The 17,884-nt window shown below is 48.0% G+C and overlaps 1 protein-coding gene across 1 annotated transcript in view; it reads right to left on the bottom strand.

Moving 5' to 3' along the window:
- The window catches only part of PRAG1 (PEAK1 related, kinase-activating pseudokinase 1), a 50,090-nt gene that overhangs the window by 26,530 nt on the left and 5,676 nt on the right, over window positions 1-17,884 (bottom strand). Inside the window, exon 3 of the mRNA XM_028094137.2 lies at window positions 14,866-16,697. Coding sequence (XP_027949938.1) covers window positions 14,866-16,697 — 1,832 coding nt within the window. The remainder of the gene's footprint in view (window positions 1-14,865; window positions 16,698-17,884) is intronic.

Below are 17,884 nucleotides of genomic sequence, written 5' to 3' on the forward strand. Positions count from 1 at the left end.
GACCTGCACAGATGTCTTTGCTCACGCAGCGTGTTAAACGACTTGTTCTTACTCAGACTTCCTTCCCTGCCTCCCGTTGATTAGCCAGAGTCACAGGAGAGTACGATGAAATACGCAGCCAGAGGCCCGGTGTCCTTAGAGACTGAGCTCTGCAGCTGCCGCCCAGTGTTTTCAGAATGGCTTTTCCCCCCATTGTCCTTAGAGAAAGAAGCCCTGCCAGTTTTCTCCGTACTATATTGGTAGAAAGCTGGGGGAAAAAAAAAAAAAATCCAGGCGGAAGAGCCATCTGCCAGACTTCCTCATTCATAGGAACAAGCCTCATCTAAAAATACCCCCAAGCTTTTAGAATGTCCGAAATTCTTAATGGATGCCCGGCCCCAGCATGTGACGGGGACTGCATCTCAAGCTTCGCATGGCTGCCAGGATCCTCATCAGATGGCACAGTTTGTAAAGTGTGACGGGGACCAAGGTTCTTTCTCACTGCCCTGACTTGTGTTTAGTTCACACGCATTCGGTTGAGAGCCTTTTGCCTCCGGAGCAGAAGCTTATGAAAACCCAAAGAACACTAGTGCGCAATTTCAGTCTCGGGACTCTAGACCCGGGTACAGCTGCACACCAAGCCTTCACATTGATCAAATTCACTGCTAAGTTGGGTGATGACTCGGAGAAGACCTCTGAGCTAGCTCTGAAAGCACACACAGGTTAGAAGATGCTACACCCATTTTTTAAATTGCCGAGAAGTGAAAACAGACTAGTTTTAGATGCAAATAAGTCAAGTCATGCCTAAATCAAAGAATAAGAACCCCTTACCATCCTTGACGCTGGCCTGTCACGCCATCCTCATCGGCAGGGCCCCCCAGAGCCCGGGGACGGGCTGGACCAGTGACTGCGGGGTCCCATGGAGCAGCCCTGAGGAGGAGGGCCAGCTTCGGTGATGGTGGCGGCAGTGCCTGGTCAGCCAGCTGTGAATTCACTGCTCAGAGCTCTCCTTTCCCCTAAGTTCCTCTCTGACTTTTCTATAAAATGCACTTCCTGCCAAAGCACAGGAAAATAGGGACGGCTCTGCCTCTGACCTGCAGCTTTCAATCTCCGATTGTCTTGCTGGGCGCCAATGCTCGCAGCAATTCAGATACACTCTGAGACACAGTCAGCCTCACCCCACTCATTCTCTACTAGGTAGCCACATCCTAAGGTCAAAATCATTAAATGATTCAAGTTGAAACACTGAGCTTGCTGGGTGAATAAAAGCACCTCATTTTTTACTTATCCTATGCCTCTATTACCTGCAGTGTGTCCCCCATCCTGTCTGTCCTGAAGAGCATTCCCAGGTTTTTTAAGAAATAAATTTTGACTGCCTGCTCTGTGGTGAGCACCGTGTTAGGTGTTGGGGATACAAGAGTGCATAGAGATGATGCCATCCTTGCTTCCACAGACCTACGACCCAGAAGATAAATACTTGTCAAGCTCCTCTAAAAAAAGTATATGGAGGGGTCAATCTATACCTTCAGAATCGATTTGCAGCCTTGGGGGTTGAGCATCCTGACTCCAGATCTTTCTAAAACATTGCTCTCATAATGATGGTTGACCCTGATGAGCCCCGTGCAGAGCTCTTGTAAGTATTCTTAACCTCGGCCACCATACTGGATCTTGGGTTCTCTGTGGTGACTGAAATACATACCCCAGATATTCTTTGCCAATCTCAATTTCAAACATCTTCCCCCACTGTTTATATACTAGAACATATAGCTAGACTTCTCATTTGGGAAGAAAAAGTATCACCATTTTGTTTTTATATTACTACTTTTCCTCATAAATCCTTTGCTCCAATTGGGCTAATCTCTCATTGTCCCCAAATCACTCTGCATTACTGTCCCCTCCCCATCCTAGCTCTGAAGAAACAACTGTCTCTCCCTTTCAAACCTTTACACCCTCAAAACCCAGGGTCAATATCACTTACCTACAAATCCCTCCCAAACCACTGCAGTCTTTTCTGACTGACCCGTCTTCTCTGGAACGCACACCGAACTGAGTCTGATTCACATCACTGGGCACTCGGTTATAATCCTGGTTAGATTATTCTAATTGTTTCATGTGAAACAGGCTTGTTACCATGCCCAAATTATAAACTGTTTGAGGAGCTGTGTCACACTCAGAATATACTGGAACACACAGTAATTACTAAATACTTCTTGACTAAGTTTATCTGCCTCTGTTTCAATAACTCGGTGGCATCTGGGAGCACAAATGTTTCCTTTCGGTAAAGAATTACACTTGTCCAGCAAAACTTGCAAAAGGCAGGAACCCTGAGCAAACACCCCTCAAAAAAGCTGGATTCAATAGCTGAACCTGTTTCATATTTACAAAACACAGCTGTTCCAAAATATCCTGAATTTCTACAAATCTTGTAGTTAAAAAAATTTTTTTTCAAGAGATGGGATGAGAAAGACAGATAACTACGCTGAAAGGTTTTTATTGCTTTTATCTTTGATTCTCTTTGATGAAAATGCTAAGGGACTTATTTTCCAAGTATCTTAGTGTCACCTGAAAGGGTTAATAAGTCCAGTCTACTCTGGGGGCATATTTCCCCCCTGATTTATTAGCATGTATAAAGATAGGAAATCAGTTTCATTTTCAGTCAGATGACCTCAATGTTCCCCACTGTGCAGGCCTATTAATTTGCATTTGCAGTTAATGCGCTAGTAACTTCCATAGCTCTGCAAGCTGAAAAACCCTTTGGTTCAACCTGACGATGAATGCAGTTTGCATTCAGTGGAAACCACTTAAAGATAGGAATAAAGCCAAACTTATTTTTAAAGACAGGGACGTGTACACGCAAACATTTAGGTCGGTCGTTAGTTGTAGGGAAGGATAAAAGTGCTTGAATTGGGCAAATGGAAATCTGAAGGCATTTGCCCTGACTATATACAGATCTACTTTCGCATTGAGAAATTATGAATGTTTTTTAAAGATCACCTTTCAGGCCTCAGAAAATTAAAGTTCCTTAATCTGTGGCCCCAGGCAGCATGGTACTCTTTTGTGTACGTTCCTGGAGAAGTTCTGGGCTGCCTGGTGCCGGAGGAAGGCAGGCAGAGGTTTGGAGTTACCTGGCCTGGGGAGGTTTGAGCTGAGGCTGACGACAGGCCAGGAGGGTCTGGGAGCAGGTAAGGGAGACCCCGTCACCAATGTACTACTACACTTTATCTCCAATAGAGGTAAAGAGGCCCTGAGTCCTGGCCTGGAAAGTCAAGGAGGAAGCTCTTACAGGTGTTCACACGCCAGTGGAAAGGAAAAGATGGCAAGATGAGAAACAAATGGACAACCAAGCAGCTGCAATCCACAGAGGGGTACCCTGACTGCCGGCCCAACTCCAAGCCAGCACAGTGTGGGAGGACCTGCAGGAGCCTCTGGGAAGAGCAGCCATGCAAGCGTTTCCAGAACTTCCCAGATGGATTTCCGAGTCCTCTAGGAAGGGCTTCTTGATGGGGTGGTTAAGACCATGAACCCGGGGGCTCTGCTGCCTGGCTTGGGTCCTGGCCCCCCTGGTCTCTGGCTGGGTGCCTGACAAAAGGCGCTTCAGCGATCTGTGCTTCAGTGCCCATCCAGCCCATTTCTCCTAATGTGGATAACAATCACACTTATCTCATGGGGCTGTGGGCAAGATGCAATGAGTTAATGTTTACTACGTGCCAGAAACAGCACCAGGTGCACAGAAAGTGTTACTTATACAGAAAGATGGATGGATGGATGGATGGATGGAGGGAGGGAGGGATGGAGGGATGGACAGACGGACAGAGACAGAGGGGAGACTTCAGCAGCCTCCAGTAAACTGAGTAATTCTGCTACCTGGATAGGAGCAGAAAAGAGCACATGGGTTACAGATTTCACTCTGATAATTTTACTTTTATTATGATACTTGAAGGGGACTCAAAGGGGGCGCCTGGGTGGTTCAGCTGGCTGGGTGTTTGACTTCGGCTCAGGTCATGATCTTGGGGTCCTGGGATGGAGCCCGGACTTGGGCTCTGTGCTCAGTGGGGAGTCTGCTTCTCCCTCCCCCTCTCCCTTTGCCCCTTCCCATTTGTGCTCTCTCACGCGCATGTGCACTTTCTCTCTCTCTAATAAATAAATACAATCTTTAAATAAAAAAATAAAGAGATCAAAGAAGAAAGTTCATCAGGATGATGCTTTGAAGATACGCATTATTCTAAAGTAACCAGGAAGCACTGATGGGTCCATCAGCCACACCTCAGTGTGAAATCTAGGATTCAAGACATTGCTCATTTGTAATGTAGCCCCAGGCTCAGGGCTGACGTACTCCACAGCTGACCAGATTGCTTAGCTCCATTACACACAAATTAAGAAACGGAAGAACCTCTTTTACGGTATTCGCTTGCCTCTCCTCTGCAAAAAAGAACCTCCCATGATTCCTACCCCCTTCACACCACCTCTCCACCCCCAACGGAGGGCTCTGGTGATTAAGTAAACCAAAGCAGTAGCAAATTCTTACTCACCGACTTGGGAATCACTGCTCTTCTACTCCTGACCTATCCCTCTTGGAACCCATCCACCAATACAGTCTGTGCCTGACCAGAATCATTTTGTTTCTAGACTACTGGTTTTGGCAACGACGCTTTCAGAATTATCTTCCCCTCTTTCTCTTGATTCAGCAAATGCTCCAAGTCCACTTTGTTGACCCAGTTTCTGAGCCCAACTATTGGCTTAACATCTATATGAGATGTTGTTCCTACCCTCCTGGCTTGGGAGAGTCAGGCTATTTGTAACACAGCCACTAGATGATCTTCTCTACTCCCCTCTCTGGCCCAGTCTGTTGCCCAAAAAGGATGAGGTTTCTTTCCCACTCCCAGGTCACTTCTTCAGCCCTCTGTTAGCTGCTCTCTCCCATCTCCTTTAGTCCTGGCTGAAACCTCCCCCAACCTGGGTAAGGGTTCTGGTCACCCAATTCCAACGTGGCAGTGGGCAACAGAGGGGCGGGGCGGGGGAGGCTCCCTACATCACTAATTCTCACCGGCTGGGTGTGTCATACTCTACAACTCAATTCTGACACTAAGGACCCGGAGACAGCATCAGATCGGAGGTTCCAATGACCTCTTCCTTGGGTCCGATTCATTTGCTAGAGCAGCTCACGGAATTCACGGAAACATTTCACTTACAGAATATAACCCAGGAGCAGCCAGATGGAAGAGACGCACAGGGCAAGGTGTGGGGAAAGGGCGCAGAACCTCCATGACCTTGGAAGGTGCACCACACCACTCCACGCACATCTCCCCAGGTTCACCAACCTCTTAGCTCTCCAAACGCCATCCTTTGGGGGTTTTATGTTCGCTTCATTACAGAGGCACAAAACTGACTAAAGCACTGGCCACAGAAGACTGATTCAACCTCCAGCCCCTCACTCCTCCCCAGTGGCTGCGGGGGCGGGGCTGAAAGTTCCAACCCTCTAATCACAGGGCTGATTTCCTGGCAACCAGCCCCCATCCTTAGGTGGGTTCAAAAGTCACCTCATTAACATAATAAAACACGCTTTTATGGCTCCTAGGAAATTCATCACTTAGCAAACTCCATGGGTTTTAGGAGCTCTGTGCCAGAAACAGGGATGGAGACCAAAGGTTTATTTATTATAAATCACAATATCGTACTAGGTAAGTTCAAACACTTTCTATCCTCACTCCTGCACCAGGCAGCCTACTCCTTCTCTAGGAAAGTGAATAACCCATGCAGCGTGGGGCCACAATTAATACGTGCTTCCTGCCTTGAGCTAGCCCTTGGGGCTCCCTGGCAATCCTTGCACTTGACCTCCCAACTCTCCAAAGCAGCTATTTCAAACATTCACCATTTTTCTTGATACTCTTAGTTGCCATTCTTATTTCTTGCACGTAAGTCCTCTTTCTCCATGATTCAGTCTTTCTTTATGTTCTTATTTACTTCAAGTGCAGAGAGGTGAGATCACCTTCTGCCTCGATTAATGATACACCTTCACGCTGATCTGCATTGTTTTAGCTTTTCCCTTCATCCCCATCTCTACACTAATTCTCCATTTCCCGATTTCCCACTTGCGGGTATTTCCTTGGATATATATCTTTGGATTTATCTTTTAAAAAATGCTGTCACTTTATGTGTCTTCCATTTACAGAATTACATTGTGTTACAGATCGTGTTCTGTTTCTTAGTTATTTCACTCAAAGCTAGTTTAAGGGTCATCCATGTTTCTGTATATATATCCAGTCCATAATGTCTGACTGCTATTAAGTACTTCATTTCATACTCATGACATTTTACTTTTCTGTTTTCCTAGACACGAATACCTGGGGTTGCACCAACTACCCTCTACCGTGAACACTGTTGTGATGATCTTCATCGTATGCGTTCCCTTATTGACCCAAGTGTTTCTCCGAGGCAAACACCGAGGAATGGAGACTGCAGGGGCATAATGTATTCTTATACTGAATTTTACTCAATAACTCACCTTAGCTCCACCTACACTGAGTCCTCAATATTTAGTGATTAAACGACTGTTAAGACCAAGAAAACTTCAGACTCCGAACTGTAAGAGTCTCTTTCATTATGTTTCTCTGCTTTTATAAGAGGCATGGACAAGCACTGAAGGTAGGATAAGAAGTGGAATCAAGGGGCTGGATTTAGGATTCACTGGTAGAGACAATTTCTGTTTCAAGTTTTGGAGAGGACATGAAGATATGGAAGGCATTTTGAGAGATTTGAAGGGAGGTCACAAAGTAAATGTGACAGATCAGTGAGTATTCTTGCCCTGGCTTTTCTTGTACTTGCTCCTCGGGCGACATGCTCTGTCCCCAAGTTGAACATCTCTGAAACAGACACCCTGGCTCAGCACCAGTCCAGAAGATGCAGAAGAATTATAGGTACTATGTATTATGAAAACATATACTTATATTATATTCATATTAAATGTATATGATAAACTTTTATTATAATCTTTATATAGTTATAATATGGAATTTTCATTTTCAAACTATCCCTCTAAAAGATGAGACATATTTCTTGCCCCTACTCCCCGTCTCTCCCATCGGGAAGCACTGAAAGCCAGTGCTACAAACCAGAGAGGGTAAGGCTAAGTGAACATACATTATTTACTGGGTAACAGACGTTAACGGTTAACTCTTACTTACTCAAATACAGAGCTCCAAAAAGGTTACAATTCATGGGATATTCATAATCACTCATTAAGAGAAAACAAAACGTTTGGCCTTACAGTCTGAACTTTGAGGTTATAATCAAAGAGAGGACCACAGTCTGCCAAAGTTTGCTTAGGATGGCCTGGGCTGGACAGAACACAGATCCTCTCCCAGGTATAAAACCCTTGAATTGGGCGCCTGGATGGCTCAGTCGACTGAGCGTTTGCCTTCAGCTCAGGTCATGATACTGGAGTCCCAGGATCGAGTCCCGCAACGGGCTCCCTGCTCAGGTTAAGAATCTGCTTCTCCCTCTCCTCCCCACTCATGCTCTCTCTCAAATAAATAAATAAAATCTTAAAAAGCAAACAAACAAAAATAAAGCCCTTGGATTAGTATAGGGAATAGTTACTGACGATCAACGATTTTGCATTATAGACTGTAAATTTTAGATTCGAAACCTAGATTGATAAATATCTGGCACACGAGTCCACACTCTCTGCTGGCATGACCTGCAGACAGTACTAATTAATCATGGTGAGGGGCGCCTGGGTGGCTCAGTTGGTTAAGCGACTGCCTTCGGCTCAGGTCATGATCCTGGAGTCCCGGGATCGAGTCCCACATCAGGCTCCCTGCTCAGCAGGGAGTCTGCTTCTCCCTCTGACCCTCCCCCCTCTCGTGCTCTCTATCTCTCATTCTCTCTCTCTCAAATAAATAAATAAATAAAATCTTTAAAAAAAAAAAAAATCATGGTGAACTTTCCCGCAGGGAGGGCACATGGTCTCCCCGTTTTCCACGTGGAGCTTCAGGCTGCTACTCCCATTGATTGGAACTGGTGTGGAGAATGCAACCGAATTGCCCTCAGGGTTCAAGAAAAAGTTGTCACAAAATCTTCCTTTTGAGCTATACATATCAATAAGCATTATTTTAAGTGACATCCCCTCTATGACTAGTTTTAAAATTCCAAAACTTCCTCCCTTTTTTCCTGATCTTCAAGGTCATATTACTTACTAATATGTCCAGTTAGCCCAACTATTCTTGTGTTTATCCAGTGTCGGTGTATTTTTGCATCCATTTTGACTGCTATATGGAGCTCCCTGAAGAGCAGGAGCCATTCCGAAGGGTGTTCTACAACCCAGGAACATACATGGTAACGCCGCCCATTATTTGCCTAGGTTTTAGACTTCAGATTAAGTTTTTATAGCACAAGCATAAATGAGCACGAAGTGGCCAAAAACCAAACTACCAGGAAGTCAGGGGATCATCTGACAGTGACAGGTACTGGACAGTAAGATGAGTAAAAAGGGAAGGACTTCTTAAAGCTGTCAGTTCCCCTTTCCACCCCCAGTGAAGGACAGTTGCTTCTGTGAGTCAGCCCGTTAGAGAAGCACAGAGAATAAGCCATCCAAGGCATTAGACAAAAGCTCATCGAAGCAGGGAGTTTTACCAACTTGTACGGAAAAAGCACAAACACCCTTTAACGACTGACAGTTTTAGGGATGTGCCCAAGAGTCGATATAAAGAAACTGAGCAATTCTAGTGCAGGGGATGAAGACCGATCTTAAACTCTGAAGGTTATCAGCTGCAGAAAGGGCCGCCAAGTGTTCTCTGCAGTTGGTCTATCCACCCTGATAAAAGGAAGTCCTTTCGTGAGCACATCGACCATCCTAACACAGTAACAAATGACTCACACCACACATAGATAATTTCTCACCAACTGGTGAGTTCTACACCCAAAAAGTAGGCTGGCCATTTTAGGAAAAAGTCCCTTTGATCACTTAATGGACAACGGGGGCTCGAGCAAATGGCCCGCACTTGTGTTTTTCAACCCACCTCAGAAAGCATGAAAAATCTCTTCCCAAGAGAAGTGAAACCACACCTAGAATTCCTTGAGACTCACTGGTGGGGAGAAAGGTCCTTAGGTGATGACTACCTGAAAGGAACATTCTTGTGGCAAGAGAGGGCTGGCTCCACACAGCTGCTCAGCTTGGGGAAAAAAAAAAAAAGAGAGAGAGAGAGAGCAGAGTATGAGCCCAGCTGCAAAACTGAAATGTATAACCACTGGAAAGAAATTAATCCATGAAAGGATACATTGTGCCTATAGGGTGTTTGCCCACCCTGAAACATTAATAATTATTAACTTCGGCTTCTTTTACTCAAGGTGATATAATGTTCTATTGAGCAAGGCTAGGCTCAGAATTATAATGGGATGTCCAGTGAAAAATCAGGCCAAGATCTGTAGTTCTCTCTGGGCTTTTATCCCCCGCCTAGTTCAATAATCCTTTACTGAGGGGCGCCTGGGTGGCTCAGCCATTAAGCGTCTGCCTTCAGCTCAGGTCATGATCCCGGGGTCCTGGGATCGAGCCCCGCATCGGGCTCCCTGCTCCGCAGGCAGCCTGCCTCTCCCTCTCACACTCCCTCTGCTTGTGTTCCCTCTCTCGCTGTGTCTCTCTCTGTCAAATAAATAAATAAAATCTTTAAAAAAAAAAATAATCCTTTACTGATACCTCCTGTGTCCCAGGTACTATGCTAAGGTAGCCTATGGGAAAGTCAAAGAAAAATACATGAAACATGGTTCCTGTTCTCCCAGGAATTTACAATTTCTTGAGGAGATACAAATATGGATCCAATTTAACAGGGTGCAAGACATACTGTGTTCACTGCCAAAACAGAGTACTGGGGCAATCCAGAAACCTGGGTTTCAGAAAGATACTTGGATACAAGAATTTAAAGCTACTTGTTCCTTTCTCAACATTTCCTGATGTGCAAAGCATAGTGCTTTTGGAGAAAGTGAGATAAGCCGAGCATGGTCTCTGCCTACAATTCAACAAGTATTTCTTGATCATCTATTACGTACCAGGCACCAAACAGGATACTGTGTTATTACAGATGGCTAAGCGTGCTCTTGACCTTCAAGGAGCATCTGCCTCCCCACCCCACCCTGCCTTTCTAAAAATAAATGGTTATCTATATACCTACACTAACCTTGGTCTTGAATCAGGTCACAAGACACTTCAAGGAAGGACCATTCCTGGCGTTCCTCCTGGACACCGAGCCGAACTTACCTCTGTGTTACCCAACAGAATGAGAATGTGCTGAGAATCCAGTTGCTATGATCACCAATCTCATCAAAGGGAATCAAAACAGGGGGAGAGCCCACGGTGGTCATACGACACATCTGCTGATTTAATTTATACCCACTCAACCCTCAGGGGCCTTAAGGGGCAGAACCCAGTCACTGACGTTTTAGCACCTTATACAGAGCATAATGGAAAGCAGGCAAAGTGCCTGCTTGATGAATTACAGAAAGAAAATCTAATCCCTAGCCTTCGCCGTGGATGTATGCTCCAAAATGGAGAGAAGATCCAACATATTTGATATAGACTACTGTTCAACTCAGTGATTTTTTTTTAAATTACAGACTAGAAACATAGAAATCAATTTTAATTCTCCCTGGTCCAGACAGCATCATTCGCTGTCCAGTGTTTTCAGGTTCTATCCACAAACTCAGGGGAAGAGGCCAACTGTTAATTTGCCCCTGGCAGGGAGCAGAATATAAACGTGCATTGCTGATGTGCTTTGTTCTGTTTGCCAAACTCTGTGTGTACATGCGGGAGCAATCTCTCTGCCTGAAGTATCCCCAGTGTTCATTCTTCCCTGGATCGATCTGACCAACAGCCAACTTATTTCAGCTTTGTCAAAGAGGCTAAACATAGAGAAGATTCTCAAAGCACATAGAGTGCTTTCTAATACAAACTGTGATTTTCAAAATGCCACACAGAAAAGCCCCATTACACATCAAGACTATAGGATTTCCTAGTAAATTACCATTCTACCAGAATCCACTGTAGCAGAAAATGCCTCAAGAATAAAGCGTCCGGAGCTTTACTCAGGTCGGATATGGAGTCTGGAGATAAATAGCAATCCCGATCATTCTACTCCCATCCTTGGGGCTCATGCTGAGAGACCATGTTACCAAGAGACCACATAATGAAGTCATTTTGATCTTGATTCCAACGGCCCAGTGGCCACTTCTGTGGACAGAACAGCTCCACCTGTGACCCTGTCAGCACCTGTCTGCCAAGAAGTGACGGGGGAGGGTGAGCGGGGAATCAAGAATGAGCAAGAGCCCAAAGAGAGACGCAGTCTCTGCTCCCCAGAATCCCTGCAGAGGATCGGGAGAATGGAACTAAGTAGTGGGTTAAAATTACGATGAGCATGAGTGACGACTTCAAAAGTAAAACTCTCTCACTTTCTTGGGGAAACTCTTCTCTTTTGGTTAGCCTCACCTGGGGCCAGACCTTTGGCCACTGAAACCATACAAAACGGTCTTAGTTCTTATCACCTGAGTGCTCTCACTCCGCCTCTGAGTTCAGGCCTCTCATCCTAATTTGGGGTTTTTCTGTGAAATTCCTGTCCACACTAATCAGAGGAGTCTCCCTCAACCGACCTTGTCATTCAAAAGCCGAAGTCTTTTAAAAAAGGGTTTGCATCTGCAATGAAATAAAAGGCAGAAATAAATTTGATTCTTCTGCATCTTAATTATTTCCCCAGGCACTGCCGCTCTCAAGAAACTGCCTTTAAGTCTTGAACGTGACATTGAAACTAAGAAGTCCACACTTGTTTCCCTGTAGGTTTTAGCCTCCTAGCCAGCAGGACTTGTCAACCCTCACCTCCGAACTCTGCCCTAAGTTGGGGCACTAAATTGACCCAGAGACTCGGTGAGGTCCGTCAGTCTAAGCTGGTGAGCCCAAACGTGTAGGCGGATCCTTGGTGGCCCCAGACCGTGCCTCATCTGCCAGGAGGTACACTGGGTGCGCTTAAACACCTCTGAAGGGTATGAAATGGGCATTGAGAGCCTCTGTCCTTCATGGCATTACAGCAGAAGTCTTCTCCAGAACCCTAATGGGAGCTTACAGAGGACAGTATCTCAGACAGAGAAGCTACTGCCAAATATCCAAAACAACACCATAGGAAAGCCACGTCATTCTCAACATCATTTTTTTTTTTTTAACTCCAAGCCACAGTCAGTTTTGTAAAGCAGGCCCATTAGGCAAACCAGAAAATGATTCTTTGTTCTCCCCTAAGAGCCCAAGAAAGCAGAAGGATTTAAGTGCATGTAAGTGAAAAGTAACACTGTCCTGCATGACACAACCCCTTTCTCCAGACCGTTGAGTGTACCTAATACGCGTCATGAGAGTCGCTATTTTTGTTTGCGGGTGAGGCTGATTCTTTGAAATAGGACACACAGATGGGCCGTGCAAAGAAACTGAGTTAATCTTCAATGTCATTCAAAGACCTTCTAATATTTTCCATCTTGGAAAATTGACATCAGCCTGCCATAGTTACCAGTGTGGTACTGGTACTGGTCCTGGATCAACTGTGGGCTGCATTCCCATGAATAGTCCAATTTGCCATCACCCTGGCCTGCTGGATTCGAAGGCTGTGGGTTTCTGGCACCTTCCTCAGGGGGATTCAGTAAGTACTGAGTTCCAAAATTAAAGGTCAGCTTATGGTCCCAAGCCCACCCTCATCTCCTCACGGGGCAGATGTGATGATTCAAGAGATGTCAGTAATGCTTAAAACATCTTCCCCAAATGAAAATATATATGAGTTTGTTTTATTTTAAATAGTGCTAGGTGCTCTTTGCTCTTTTCTGGGTTCCCTTAAGCTAATTTTATTTCCCAGATTTTTTTCCCCAAAAGTCCTGAAAATAAGACCTTTTTTGGTTTGCTTGGTTTTTTGTTTGTTTGTTTTTAAGAGTTGGAACCCAGAACCTCTGAGGTTCCCACCTGGTTTGAGCTATATATATAATCCAATGGTTTTATCATAACAAACTGGGCCAAAAAACTCTGATCTCAACCCAGACGCTAATGCAAACCCTACCTGAGTCAGGTTGCTGTGGTGACTGGGGTTCCTCCAAGCCCTTAATTCTTCCATGAGAAAGGTTTAGTTTCTTCCCCAAGGAACTAGGCAGTGTTCAGGTGGTAGGCCTAGGAGTGGTCCAGGAGGTTCCCATAGGGTGCAGGTGTCCCTGTACAGACAATAGCTCCAGGGGGCCCTTGCCTGCATAATAATTAACCCCTCTACTGCAGTCTGTTCCTCTCACTTGAGTCTTTCAACAACAGGGTGTTATAAAAGCATTGTTATTCCCACCCAGTTTTAGGGAGACTCAGTCATGGTAAGTGGCTTCCTCAAGATCACTTAGCCCATAGCTAAAACAGATGCAGTATAAACTTGATTTTCTGATCAAGTTCAAAGCCCATGCTTCCCACTAATCTACCCAGGCCTGAAGCAGAATAGAGCCAATGCCCAAGTTTTACTCTCATGCCTTGTTCACTTCCTATACCACCTGCTGAAGTGCCCTATGTGTTTAGGAGCAGAGTCGGCCAGATAAAACTATGTGACCTTGGCAGGTGACTTCAGCTCCTCCTATCTCCGTTTTGTCTTCTGTAAATTGGGGATGGTAATTCCTACCTCCTGGGGCTGTTCTGAGGATCAAATGAATTAATAGGTCGAATTCCCTTAGATCCACAACGGGCCCATAGTGAGCGCCATATAAATGGGAGCTATTCTTAGCTGCTGGATCCCTCATTCACTTGGGAAGTTAAAAACTGTAGCCAAAAGGAGTCTGCAAATCACCTGAGGATCTGGAGGATGTCTACGCCACATGGCAGGTGGCCAGTGCAATACCAGAACAAAGCAGTGGTCACGGAAAAAGCCCATGTTAGAGAGCATCACAGCCTGAGATGCCTTGATGTTCAAAGTCAAGTGTCACAGCTGCATGTCTCTGGGGTCAGCTCCTGCTTCTGACAACAGCCCGGAGGCACATGAGCTAAAACAGAATCCCTGGAAACGACACAACTAGAAAAAGTCTGTTGGAAAGGCTGTCACTTAAAAAACAAAAACAAAAACAAAACACACAGCAGGTTTCTCCTTTCCCTGATAGGAATCCACTTTGCTGGAACGGGAGAGAAATTTCTCCCCCCACCCCCCAGAATTTAAATTCCAGGCACAACGCAATACCTTTAAAAAGGCACTTGTTTTTCTTGGGCCTTTGAAAGGTACTTTAAACTGGCAGGAGACAGCAGTGAAGCAATGGAGAAAGCTGTTGATTTCAGCATACGCTAAAATGAACTCCTTTCTACACCCCCCCCCCCCCCGGTAAAAACCCACAACTGAAGGTTACTAACCACGTGCAGAGCCTCCTACTACCCTGCTCTTGGCTCCAAGGCCTAACTGTTTCTGGAGCACACATTTGGCGGTGCCCGTGGGCCTCCCCGTCTCTTTGCCTCTCCAAATGCCGCAGCACAGCCTTCCCTGGCCTTCTTTTGCGTGTCTAAATAAATGGCGAATCTCAGCGTTTGCCCAAAAAAGCCTGCTAGGTAGACTTCAGAGAGACAGGGAGGAAAAGAGTACCAGCTTCAACAACTCTGAGCACCAGGAGAGAGGAACAGCTTGGCAGTGCTTCTTGGAAAGAGTCACTTCAAAAAGCCAATCCCGGGCAGGGCACCGCTTGTGGGCTTATTTGCTGAGCACGAACACGAACAACCCAGAACTTACATAAAGGCACAAGGGCCTTTGGGCAGACGCTGGTGCCCAGAGCGCAGGACTCAGGGCTTGGGCCTGAGGGCTTTCGGTAGAGGGCAACAGCAAAGGTTTCTGGAAGGGCCCCGAGTTACACACAGACCATCATACTCACCGCGACTTCGGAGGCGGCGGCGGAGGTGAGAATGCCTCAACCCCACTTCTGTCCTTGGGGAACTCAAAGGCAAAAGAGGCAGATTTGCTCATCCCGGTCCCAACTTTGCTGCTTTGCCCAGAGCAGCCGTCGGTGGGGCGGAGACAGTGCCAGGCGGAGGAGTTGGAGGGGTCTGCGGTGCTGTTTTCCATCTCTCTTCCCCAGCTTTGACTCAACAACTCCTGTTCCACCTCCTCCTCTTCCTCTATCCGGCACTGACGGCTCCAGGCCCCCGTCTGGTACCGGGGCCGCCTCTGGTCCAAGGCTGAGGCGGTGGCAGCTGGGGGGTGGCACCGGACAGAGTCACTGGCGGCGACGCTGTTCGCCCGGCAGGAAGAAGCAGAGTCATTGGGGCCCCTGGAGGAAGTCTGGGGCCCCGTACCACCAGCGGAGCTCCCCTCGCTGAGGTCAGACAGTGGGGAGGCAGAGGGTGACACCGGGGACCCTCCGGGGCTACTCTTGGACAGCTTGGGGGGAATGGCAGGCTTCCCCTTGGGCGTGTTCTCACTCGCGTCGGGACGGTGGCTTTCTCTGGAGCTCGGCCCCTGCCCAGCTGAAGCCTCCTCTTCACCTGCCTCAGAGTCCTGGCTCACAGGCCCGTGTGGCCACTGGACCCCCACGGCGGAGTCGGGGCTGCTCAGGTAGATTGTCCGGTGGTCCTCTTCTGGATGGGCTGCCAGGACTGTGATGGTGGCTGCCACCTGGGGAGCCATATCTGGGCCTTCCCTGTCCCGGCCCCAGCCAGACGCTGCCTTCTGAGCCCGGGCGTTAGCTGTCCGTACCTGGCCCTGGCCCCGAGCAGCTGCGGCCTGTTCTGCTGTGGCCTGTGGCTTGGAAGGTGCTGGAACTGCCTTCTTCCTCTTGGTGCTCTCAGCATAGATGGGTTCAGGCTGTACCGCCTCCCTGGGGTGGGCTGGAGGCTGGGGCTCCCCTGTCAGTCCAAGGCGCTTGTTAGAGGTCAGCACGTGGCAGCCTGAGTCCTGCTGCTTCCCTGGCACAGGCTCCTTCACGAGGGAGCAGTAATCACTCTCAAGATGGGGGGTGAAGGGGCTGCTGGCCCCACTGCTGGCACTCCCACAGGAGAGGCCATCCGAAGAACTGGCGGCCTCTGAGGTAAGGGACAGCTTCTTGGGACCCAGGCGGGGCGGGTTCTCGGCCGGGCCCTGGCTACAGCACTCCCTCGGGAAGCTCAGAACCTGCTTCTCCTCCTCAGGGGGGCCCCCACACACCCCCTGCTCCCAGCACAGTGGTGAGCGGTCCCCTCTGCCAGGTCTGCCCCGAGAACTCTCAGCCTGTGAGGTGGCCGTGGCAACAGGGCTCCCGGGGCAACAGTCCAGGATGGAGCAATATTCTCCCCCTTCGCTGTCCCCCGAAGGTGAGCACCTCTGATCGCTGTCGTCCTCCGAAGGCAGGGACTCCCGCAGGGGCTGTGGAGAGGGGCAGGGCCCGGGGCCCTTGTGACAACCGGACGTCATGCCAGCAAAGGCAGCTACCTTCTGGCGGAAGCTCTCCTGAGCGGAGGTCAGCTCTTGGTAGGGAAACATGGGTTTATCTTCTCGCCCAACCTTCTCACTGGAGAAACTCACTGGGTGGAAGGCAGTGTTCCGCTGCCCCCGGGCCTCTAGGCTGTGCAGGCCCACCACGGCATAGGCCGGGGGGCAGCGAGCGAGGCCATCTGTGGAGGCAGAGGGCCCGGCCGGCTTCTGGGCACCACGGAAGCTGCCCAGGTAAACTAGCGGCACGTCGTCCTGCTTCGGGAGGGGGAGCTTGCCGGGGGCTCGTCTCCAGATGACCTACACAGCCCCAAGGTTAAAAGACTTACATTAGACCTTGTCAGAGAAAAAAGGAAGAGAGAAACCGTGAGAGGAGAGTGCCACGACATTGTCAACGGTCTTCCATGCTGCAGGGAGGGAGCCCTGCAGCACGCCTACCTTCTGATCTCCCCACAGACTCTCTTCATTGCTGGGACCCCGCCTCCCCCCAGAGCCAGCGGTCTTCCCAGACACTGAGCTGCGTTTCCCACCCGGGGTCTGGCTGGCTTAAGGTCTGTGAGGTGGGGGCGGGGGGAGGGGGGGAGGAAAAAAACCCAAACATCTAAAAAAAGAATATTCTGCCTTCTCCCTCAAAATGGCCCAATGAGATAAATTCTCCTAAGAGCTTTGAAAACAGAGTGTTGAGTTTGGATGCATTTTTGTTTTATGTTTGTTAGTTGTCTTGATAACCATGTCACAGTACAATCCTGAAGAAACCAAACTCATGGGGCTTTTTAAAACAGCTCGGGTGGGTGCTGGGGCAGGAGAGCGGGGGGTGGTTTCTGAGCTGGGTCCCCAGCTCCCTTGGCGCTCCCTGAACTGTACCAAAGAGCTACTCCCTCTCCAAGTTACAGGCAGTGACCTCAGCCCGAGCCTGCAGAAGTGGCTGGACTAGTTGAGCCCCGAGACAAAGATGTGGGTTGGTCATGGGACGCCTGGGTGGCTCAGTTGGTTAAGCATCCAATTCTTGATTTCTTGAGATCAAGCCCCATATTGGGCTCCATGCTAAGCACAGAGTCTTCTCTTTCTTCCTCTGCCCCTTCCCCCCACTGGTGCACACACTCTCTCTCTCTCTCTCTCTCTCTCTAAAATCAGTAAAATCTTAAGATGTGGACTGGTCAAAAAAAAAAAAAAGATGTGGACTGGTCATTCCCATCACTGAAGTCATGGTCCCCTTGTCCTTCCCTTCAAGAATCTCCCCCTACCCCAAAACTTTTAGAAGCAGCCTCAAAGTTGGGCCAGCATTTGCCTCCTTTCCAAGATGATTCCGAGCTGAGGGAGTCCCTAGCTCATGTCTGTAAAGACCGAAGGTACTGAGCACAGCCTGTTGCATAGGTGTAACCAGCTTATGACCAATGGAGCAGTTCCAGAAGAACATGGAGCTAAGCGGAACCACAGGAAATGCCTCTCCTCAGTGAAGCCTCCTCTAATTTAAAACTGACCTCTGA

This window comes from Eumetopias jubatus, unplaced genomic scaffold (assembly GCF_037043125.1).
Source record: "Eumetopias jubatus isolate StellerSeaLion01/CBP00866 unplaced genomic scaffold, mEumJub1_p1.0 scaffold_2, whole genome shotgun sequence".
NCBI classification, from domain to species: Eukaryota; Metazoa; Chordata; class Mammalia; order Carnivora; family Otariidae; genus Eumetopias; species Eumetopias jubatus.